This window comes from Triticum urartu, chromosome 1 (genome assembly GCF_003073215.2).
Source record: "Triticum urartu cultivar G1812 chromosome 1, Tu2.1, whole genome shotgun sequence".
NCBI lineage: Eukaryota > Viridiplantae > Streptophyta > Magnoliopsida > Poales > Poaceae > Triticum > Triticum urartu.
The window spans coordinates 524,106,338-524,117,042 of record NC_053022.1 but is presented as its reverse complement, the minus strand read 5'-3'; the positions used below and the strand labels follow the sequence as shown (position 1 = coordinate 524,117,042).

General features: G+C 50.0%; 1 protein-coding gene across 1 annotated transcript; it reads left to right on the top strand.

Annotated features, from left to right (window-relative positions):
* Positions 1 to 8,287: 8,287 nt before the first annotated feature.
* On the top strand, positions 8,288 to 9,509 carry LOC125525187. Its single transcript, XM_048690202.1, has 2 exons — positions 8,288 to 8,556; positions 8,672 to 9,509. Exons 1-2 carry the CDS (start codon positions 8,359 to 8,361, stop codon positions 9,335 to 9,337), a joined length of 864 nt encoding a protein of 287 aa, XP_048546159.1. The 5' UTR covers positions 8,288 to 8,358; the 3' UTR covers positions 9,338 to 9,509.
* The last annotated feature ends 1,196 nt before the right edge of the window (positions 9,510 to 10,705 follow it).

Genomic DNA, 10,705 nt, shown 5'->3' with positions numbered 1-10,705 from the left:
TATGACCCAATAAGGCCCAATACTTCTCCCGGCGAATTCCCGTAACTCTCCGGTACTCCGAAAAATACTCGAATCACTCGGAACCTTTCCAATATCCGAATATAGTCGTCCAATATATCGATTTTTACGTCTCGACCATTTCGAGACTCCTCATCATGTCCCCGATCTCATCCGGGACTCCGAACTCCTTCGGTACATCAAAACTCATAAACTCATAATATAACTGTCATCGAAACCTTAAGCGTGCGGACCCTACGGGTTCGAGAACAATGTAGACATGACCGAGACACGTTTCCGGTCAATAACCAATAGCGGGACCTGGATGCCCATATTGGCTCCTACATATTCTACGAAGATCTTTATCGGTCAGACCGCATAACAACATACGTTGTTCCCTTTGTCATCGGTATGTTACTTGCCCGAGATTCGATCGTCGGTATCCTATACCTAGTTCAATCTCGTTACCGGCAAGTCTCTTTACTCGTTCCGTAATACATCATCTCACAACTAACTCATTAGTTGCAATGCTTGCAAGGCTTTATGTGATGTGCATTACCGAGAGGAGGGCCCAGAGATACCTCTCCGACATTCGGAGTGAAAAATCCTAATCTCGAAATACGCCAACCCAACATGTACCTTTGGAGATACCTGTAGAGCTCCTTATAATCACCCAGTTACGTTGTGACGTTTGGTAGCACACAAAGTGTTCCTCCGGCAAACGGGAGTTGCATAATCTCATAGTCATAGGAACATGTATAAGTCATGAAGAAAGCAATAGCAACATACTAAACGATCGGGTGCTAAGCTAATGGAATGGGTCATGTCAATCAGATCATTCACCTAATGATGTGATCCCGTTAATCAAATAACAACTCTTTGTTCATGGTTAGGAAACATAACCATCTTTGATTAACGAGCTAGTCAAGTAGAGGCATACTAGTGACACTCTGTTTGTCTGTATTCACACATGTATTATGTTTCCGGTTAATACAATTCTAGCATGAATAATAAACATTTATCATGATATAAGGAAATAAATAATAACTTTATTATTGCCTCTAGGGCATATTTCCTTCAGCAGCAGATGCATATCAATCTAAGCCCACCTGAAGCATTGGAACCATACTTGTCTCGAATAGACATACTGAAGCATGATATGGTCCACCGAATCTTCCTCCTGATCGCAGAGGAAACAATCGAACGTCGCATCTTGTAGCCCATGTCGAAATCTTCTGTCCGACGTCCAAAGTATGTGTTGCAGGGCCATCCACATAAACAGCCTACAGTCCATGGGAGCCCAACATTTCCATAGGCCTTTGGCGCATCCAAGTCTGCTAGCACCCTCATTCATAATACAGTATGAAGATGTGACGCCCCGAGACCGATGTGCCAGGTGTCGTCCAATTATTCGCTGTTGTTGCCTTGTCATTGCTTGTGTGTCATGCATTGCATATCATGTCATCATGTGCATTTCATTTGCATACGTGTTCGTCTCATGCATCCGAGCATTTTCCCCGTTGTCCGTTTTGCATTCCGGCGCTCCTATCTCCTCCGGTGGTCATTTCTACCTTCTTCTCGTGTGTGGGGATTAAACATTTCCGGATTGGACCGAGACTTGCCAAGCGGCCTTGGTTTACTACCGGTAGACCGCCTGTCAAGTTTCGTACCATTTGGACTTCGTTTGATGCTCCAACGGTTAACTGAGGGACCGAAAAGGCCTCGTGTGTGTTGCGGCCCAACACCCCTCCAAAGTGGCCCAAAACCCACCTAAACCCCTTCCATCCTCTCGGTCGTTCGATCACGAGCGCGTGGCCGAAAACCGCACCTCATTTGGACTCTCCTAGCTCCCTCTACCTATAAATATGTGATCCCTTCCGAAAATCCCACAGTCCAAACCCTAAAAACTCCGCCGCGCGCCGCCGGACATTTCCTCCCGCACCGGCCGGACATGTCCACCCCGGCGCCACATCACTTCGGCCAACCAGAGGCTGCCACGTCAGCGCGGCCGCCTCTCTCATCCACTCACGACGTGCCACGTCACCACCGCGCCCTCTCTCTCCTCGCGCCGCCGCCGCGGCCCGCGGAGCCCATCCGGGGCCCGCGCGAGCCCGGATCTCGCTGCCGCCCGACCCGCTTCGTCTCGCCCAACGCCGGCCAGCCCCCGCCGCTTGCCGGACTCCACCACCTTCGCCGGCGCCGCCCATCGCCGCTAACCGGCCACTCTCTCGCGCCGCCGAAGCCTGCGAGCATCCGCGCACGCCGCCGTTCCGCCCAGAGGCCCGAGCCCCGCCTCTTCGCGCCCGTTCGCCGCCTCGTCTTCTCGTCGGCTGGCGACCTCGCCGGAGCCCGACCTCGTCAACCCCGGCGACCGGAGTTTCAACCTCTCCACGCAGCGACCCCGGGTCGAGCTCTTTCGACCGCCCACGCCACGCGTCACCCGCGCCCCGATCCGGCCGCCGGTCGCCGGATCCGGCCGTCTGCACCACCACGCCGGAGTTTCGACCTCCTTCGTCGCCGGAGTAGCGCCGACGTCGCCGTTGACTTCGTCCCCGCCAGATATGCACGGCTCCGTTCCTGTACGGCCACGTCCACCGAACCAAACACGTCGCCCGAGCCCGGATCTCCTCGTCCCGTACCACTCCGTCCATTTTCCCCGAGATTTCCACGTTTCATATGCACATATTCATCGTGTCGTAACTTTGCATCCGTAGCTCTGATTCATGCATATAGCATATCAAAATGTTCGTCTCAGAGAGTACATTATTTCATCTCATTGCATCATTTTCATTTGCGTTCATCTTGATGCCCGAAATGCTGTTGGAAGAGTGCTACTTGAGATAATTGTCAGATCTGCTGCTCCATTTAGATATTTGTCATTTTTGTCATGTTTATTGTGTGCATGATATGCCCATGAGCTATACATATGTTTTGTTAAGGGTTTTGCCATCTTTCTAGAGGTGCAACCCATGTATTTTTGTGAGGTGTGTGCTGACTAGCCCAAGCTTGCAAAGTGAGGCACTTGGTAATGCTGATTTCAGGGACTTAGCATTTCCACTAAGTCCTTGAGCTGTTTATCTCATTTGGCCATATGTTCATGTTGTTTCCTAGTGATCTGTGCCTCTTTTGAGGATGATCAGTAAGGATGTTTTGTTAATCCTGTAGTGCTCTATCCATCCATGTCTTTGTTTGCAATTATGGAGCACCCTAGCTTGAGTCAATCGAGCTCTACTTTTGTCATTTCGTGAATCTGGGCAGATTGTCTACTTGTTAGCGATTTTGCCGATGATGTTGTAGTTGATCCGTGCATGCTATGTTATTGTTCTTGCCATGTCTAGCTTGTATTTTGTGTATTCTTGATGGATGTATGCTTAGTTTGTCATGACTTGCTCTGTAGTGAGTGCATCGAGCTCGTGAACATGCCTACTTGATATCTGTTTCAGCATGCTCCAGTTTTCATTAAGTCTGAGAACTGATTATGTTTTTGCCATGTTCACATGCTTGCAATTGTATTTTCTGATCCCTTTTGGCTCAAGGTCACTAAGGGACTTTTGTTAAGCTCTTTGAGTAGCTCCATGCCATGCCTTACTTTGCCATGTTCAGGTCCTGTAGCATATAGTGTTGTTGCTCCGAAGAGTGCTATCTGATCTGAAATTCCAGACAAGTGTTAATTTCACTAAGTCTGAGATCTGTTTACCATATGCATTTTTGCCATGCTTGTTTGAACCTGTTAATGGATGAATTGGCCGTAGCTCAGTGCTAGACTTTTGTTAAGCATCATGAATGCATCCCTTCCATATATTTTGTTGTCTTGTTTGGGTGCTGTAGCATGTTCATCTTGTTGCATTTAGATGGCTACTTGCTGTAAATCGCAGAACATGGTCATATTTGAATTGCTTGCCATTTCCAAACCGTAACTCCGATTCCGGCGTTCTTTATATCGTTTTCAAGTGATTTCATCTCATCTTTCCAGTGGCACACTTGGTTTTACAATTTGAGGCCAGGTTCATGTATTCCTTGTCACATCATGCATATGCACCGCATACCGCATCCCACATATCATACCATGTTCATGTGTTGATTGTTTACTATGTTGTGTGCTTCTTTTCCGGTGTTTGCTTCTTCGGGTTGGTTCCGATAACGTCGCGTTTGTGAGGATCCGTTTGACTACGTCCGTTTGTCTTCTTCATGGGCTCGTTCTTCTTCCTTGCGGGATTTCAGGCAAGATGATCATACCCTCGAAATCACTACTATCTTTGCTTTGCTAGATGCTCGCTCTTTTGCTATGCCTATGCTGCGATACCTACCACTTTCTTATCATGCCACCCGTATTGTTGAACCAAGCCTCTAACCCACCTTGTCCTAACAAACCGTTGTTTGGCTATGTTACCGCTTTGCTCAGCCCCTCTTATAGCGTTGTTAGTTGCAGGTGAAGATTGAAGTTTGTTCCTTGTTGGAACATGGAAATGTTGTTCCTTGTTGGAACATGTTTACTTGTTGGGATATCACAGTATATCTTATTTCAATTAATGCATCTATATACTTGGTAAAGGGTGGAAGGCTCGGCCTTATGCCTGGTGTTTTGTTCCACTCTTGTCGCCCTAGTTTCCGTCATATTGGTGTTATGTTCCCGGATTTTGCGTTCCTTACGCGGTTGGGTAATAATGAGAACCCCTTGACAGTTCGCCTTAAGTAAAGCTCTTCCAGCAATGCCCAACATTGGTTTTACCATTTGCCACCTAGCCTTTTTTTCTTTTCCCTTGGGAGTCGCGCTCCTGAGGGTCATCATTATTTTACCCCCCGGGCCAGTGCTCCTCTGAGTGTTGGTCCAACTGAGCGATGTCCGAGGCTACCAGGGGCAACTCTGGGCTGGCTTACCCGACGTCTTGCTCATCCGGTGTGCCCTGAGAACGAGATATGTGCAGCTCCTATCGGGATTTGTCGGCACATCTGGGTGGTGTTGCTGGTTTAGTTTTACCTTGTCGAAATGTCTTGTAGAACAGGGATACCGAGTCTGATCGGAATGTCTCGGGAGGAGGTCTATTCCTTCGTTGACCGCGAGAGCTTGTGATGGGCTAAGTTGGGACACTCCTGCAGGGTTTTAAACTTTCGAAAGTCGTGCCCGCGGTTATGGGCAGATGTGAATTTGTTAACGTCCGGTTGTAGAAAACCTGAACTTGACCTTAATTAAAATGTATCAACCGCGTGTGTAACCGTGATGGTCTCTTTCCGGCGGAGTCCGGGAAGTGAACACGGTGTTGGAGTAATGCTTGACGTAGGTTGTTCTAGGATCACTTCTTGATCATAGTTTATCGACCGTGCTTTTGCCTTCTCTTCTCGCTCTCATTTGCGTATGTTAGCCACCACATATGCTAGTCGCTTGCTGCAGCTCCACCTCATACCTTTACCTTACCCATAAGCTTAAATAGTCTTGATCGCGAGGGTGTGAGATTGCTGAGTCCCCATGGCTCACAGATACTTCCAAAACCAGCTTGCAGGTGCCGATGAGTCCGTGCAGATGATGCAACCAAGCTCAGGAGGAGCTCGATGAAGATCTTGTCCTTTGTGTTGTTTCGTTCTAGTTGATCAGTAGTGGAGCCCAGTTGGGGTCGATCAGGGACCTTGTCGCATTTGGGGTTCTTCTTTTATTTTGGTTCCGTAGTCGGGCCTTGATTGTATTTGGATGATGTAATGCTTTATTCTTGTAATTGTGTGAAGTGGCGATTGTAAGCCAACTATGTATCTTTTCCCCTTTTGTATTACATGGGTTGTGTGAAGATTACCTCACTTGCGACATTGCTTTCAATGCGGTTATGCCTCTAAGTCGTGCTTCGACACGTGGGAGATATAGCCGCATCGAGGGCGTTACAGCAGATGCCGCCGACTACTGGCCAGAGGCAGACCACTTCCAGATCGCCTGATCTCCCACGTTTGGATCAAGGTTCGAGTCACTTGTGATCTCCCAAAGATAAATGAACTAGACCAAGCCATCGGTGGACAGCCCCCCTTGATATCGTTTATCCATTTGCTTGCAGTCAACCCATCCCTCTCCAATCTTCTAGTAACAGTCTGAGTCTTGACTTGCCCTACCACAAGTGGCGCAATCTCGGCAATTCGGAGCCCCTGGATCCACCTATCCTTGCAGAACAACACGCGGTTCCATCTCTGAGCTTCTAGTGCACTAAGCTGGCAAAATCGGCCTGCATATCCTTGTCCACGGACATGGCCAGGTCATGCCAAGGTTTGGATGTATCAGTACGCCTTAACCATTCTCATCTGAGCCGGAGGGCGATTCCTTGCGTATTGATCTCGCCAACTCCACCAAGTTCCTTCGGCCAACATACGTGCTTCCAAGCAACTAGGCACTTGCCGCCGTGGATCTCCTCTGTTCCGGCCCAGAAGAATGCCTTGCACTCTCTATCAATGCTATCAAGCACCAACTTCGATGCATCAGCCACGATAAGATGGTGAGTAGGCCTGGCCCTCACCACAAAGATCAGCTTGTCCGGCCTTGTAATCATGCCTCTCGTCCATCTTGACAGGAAGTTCAACACCGCATCCACTGATTGCGGGTTAGTTGTTTGATCAAAAGCTGGAGCCCTAGATACTTGCACAGAAAACTCTGAATCCTCCAGGGAAGGGCCGCGGCTACCCTCTCTGTATCTTCCTCAGCCCGGTCTGATCAGTATCACCGAGGACTTTTGGTAATTGTTTTCAGTCCCGAGGCCTACCCAAAGATGTACATCACTTCCTTCACTTCTTTGCAAAATCTCATTTGCTACTCCATGTAACAAAATCTTCCGCGCTCCTCCGCCAACAATGCTACACGTATGAAGGATTACGGGGTGTTACGGGGGCTGATTCAACGTGGCCGTTAATGATTGGGGTTAGTTGTGGAAGCGGGCCCACCCCATGAAAATCAAGGGGGGGGGGTGAACGTCAATAATTCTACACCTACGAAACCTTCTCCGTAAGCTTACTTAACCTTCCATAAAATTCTCTTCTGCCCCCTGATTTTAACCGGGGTGGGCCTCAGCTGCTAATCTTGGCCCAATTAACAAACCCCACATCAACTTTTATGTAGAATCTGAATGTAACATTACTAGGGCTGCAAGAAAAGCTCGAGGATCACGACTCGCTCGAGATTGACTCGTTTTTTTGGCTCGGCTTGAGATCGACTCGAAAAGAAACGAGCTGAGTATGAACATTTTTTGTAGCTCGGTCAAGAAATGAGCCGATCTTGAGCCAATACTGTCTCGCTCGATTTTAGCTCGATAGCTCGGCATAATATTATTATGTTAGATGAGCATGCTAGATATTAAATGAAAATAGGATAATTTATGCCATATATGTCATTCAGGATTTTTCTTTGTTTATTTGCAAGCAAGCATGTAAGCTTAATTAATTGCTGAGAAAATTTCTACCTTCGTATGGTAAGTGGTCGGCCGTGCGTTAACTATTCTGTTGTTTCCCAGCATATGCACCTTTGTTTTTTGTTTTCTTTCATCCATGAAGACCACCATCTGTTGGTCCAAGAAAAGATGAGCTCTCCCGACTATGAAGCGATGGTGGTACCTTCAATTGAAGACCACCATCTGCTTCGTTTTTCCAATTATATACTCCGCGGTGGTGGTCCCAATGATGGGAGTATATTTTGTGAATCATTATCTTATGTCGATTCTAGACATTCAGCCATGAGAGAATAAGTCAAATTACATCTAAGAAACTTAAATTATCATCATTCTGATGGAATAATATTTTTAGTGCTTTTTTATGTGGTGTTGTGCTTTATGTAGCTGGAATAATAGTCATAGATTTATATTTTTATCCTCTCATTTAGCTCGAAACTAGCTCGAGATCAACTCGAAATTGTTACAAGCTAAGTATGAGTCATGTTCTACAGCTTGACCTTGAGCTTCACTTAGTTTGAGCTCGCTCGAATTTTAATATGAGTTGAGCCGAGCCATGTGCAACTCGCTCGAACTCGACTTGTTTGCAGCCCTAAACATTGCGTATGTGTAGCATTGCTCGGTGAACGTTTAGTAAATTGGAAGGAGTCTGTAAAGCCCCGTAACTGTTCGTGCATCTAGCATTTTTTGCTCCTCCGCAGAGGATCAAGGCCATGAACCGACGTGTGATCGTGCTGTTCAATTATCCCTAGCGACCGGGGCCCCACGCCATCTGGAACTGCCTCATCCACTCCGCGCGGGTCCCGCCGCGAGCACCGTACCATCCACTGCCGCCTCGCCACGTCCGCCGCGTCTCCGGGTATATAAGCCGGCGGGAAGGAGCCCGCAGCTGACCACACGGAGCAACGTGAGCCACGCACACCAGATTTACAACCAAGCACGAGAGAAGGAAATGGTTGTGGCGGAGGCCGGCGACGAGAGGAGCCTGTCGAACATGGTGCTGGGGTTCTACGAGGAGGCCGACCGGGAGCGGCGGCCCGAGGACGAAACCACCGTCGGCGACGGCGGCTGCAGCGACGACGAGAGGGCCGGCGGCGGCGCCGCCGCCGAGAGCAGCGCGTTCTGGGCGGAGCAGCTCTCCCATTTGCATGTAAGTTAATGGAGTCGATCGTCGTGAACTGGTTGGCGTGTGTGCTTGGCTGTTTGTCATCGCATCATCGGGCGGCATGTAAATTAATCTCGCCGTCACGAATGCGTACACGCAGGAGGTGCTGGGCAAGACGAGCTCGGCGGAGAGCCGGATCCGGGCGGACACGGAGGAGGCCGTCAGGCATGCGCGGTCCGGCACCGCCACCGCGGCAGCTGGCGTCTGCTCCTCCTGCGCGACCCGCGCGACGGCCGGCGGTGGGTGCCGGGGCTGCACGCTCCGGTCCGTCGCGGCGCGGCTGCGCGACGCCGGGTACGACAGCGCCGTGTGCCGGTCCAGGTGGGCGCGCTCGGCGGAGTTCCCCGCGGGGGAGCACAGCTACGTGGACGTGGTGGTGCCGACGAGGAGCGGCAGGGCGGTGCGGGTGGTGGTGGAGCCCAGCTTCCGGGCCGAGTTCGCCATGGCGCGCGGCGGCGCCGGGTACGGCGCGCTGGTGGCCGCGCTCCCGGAGGCGTTCGTGGGCAGGGCGGAGAAGCTGCGCGCCGTGGTCGCGGCCATGTGCGCCGCCGCGAAGCGGTGCGCGCGGGAGAGCAGCCTGCACATGGCGCCCTGGAGGAAGCGCCGGTACATGGAGGCCAAGTGGCTCGGCACGCCGGACCGCCTCCTGCCGGCCGCCGGTTCCCCCGTGGCGGCCGGATCCCCGGAGAGCGAGAAGCAGCGCAGGTTCAGGGCCTCCATGCTGACGCTCGACTTCGGCGGCCGGACCGCGGTGGAGGTTGCCTGAGTGGTCGATCGCACCTGGAGATGGCTGCAACCTGTGAACTGCCGGCCTAAGAAATTACCACGAATACATACATACATACATACCTATGAATTGAATTCTCGTGTGGGAATACACTGTTTGCTTGCTCCCTCGGTGATCAAAACCGCCAAGGATGCAGCTGCTCCTTCATTTACCGAGCGCTTCGGGTAGGGGCGTTGGCCTCCCTCAATGATCTTTGCTCCGGTGAACCAACCCACCCAGCTATCTCTTACGCAGCCATCGACCACGGCCGAGGTGATCAATCGATGATAAATGTCACACGTGACACGAACACATGACAACTCTAAATATTTTTTATACCAAATTTAGTGACGCGAGGATGTTAGTTGTCAAGTATGATGACTTTTTTGTTTGGATGCCGAATTTTAGTTTCTTTCGTTGTTTTTTTCTTTTCGAATGGCAACATTGATTGTAAAAACTGTCAGGGTCGGAGTGCTTCATGCAACACGTGTGACACTTTATCATTTGAAAACAGTATTTGGTTTGATCTCTAGCGACCTACCCCTGCACTGCGATTTGAGTATCTTAATACAGCGAATCAGAGGAGTGGTCGGTACTTATATAGAGCATCTCTAGCTAGCTAGTGGGTATGCATGAGTCTAATTTTAGTAGGGAGATTTGTGGCCCGGGACAACTTCTCTACTAGCTTAACAGGTCTGCCCTTGCGTTGCGTTGCGTTGCGGACTCATTCCACCATGTATGGTTTGATCTGCTGCCAAAAGCGAGGACGACGGGGCAACATGCAGCGTGTGATGGTGTTGTCTCATCACTGATGCTACTCGGACCGGCCTTTACGAGGTCTTTTTTATAGGGTTAGTTTTAGTTGGCAAAATATGATTGGATTACGAGGGAGGGAAGGACCCCACCCCGGCTGAAATTCAGGGGGAGCGGTTTAGATAGATGGAAGAAGTTCGTCGTTCATATGGGTGCCGTGTGTTTAGGATTATCGGTTGTCTCATACTCCCTCTGTAAAGAAATATAATATTGTTCATATTTGTTACCGACTGCCATCTGGGAGGATAGTATGGGACTGCCAGAGCATCCTGAACTGGGAATTTTGGTGGTACCGATGGCCTTCCTCCCTCGTCTACCGCCGGCACGTGCAAGATCATCACTTGCATGACATGTCACTTCATTACCGTGCTTATATGTTGGCTCATGAGACCGTGGAAAGTGGAGGCGACAGCGCATGCTGACTTTGATTAGTTGGTGCTTTTTGAGTACCATGTCACGAGCTCCGGGATGAAAATCTTAGGTCTGACACCAGTTGGTTATGCTTAGCAATGGCGATGTTGCCTGGTTACCAAGTTGGGGGCTTTGCTCGGACTT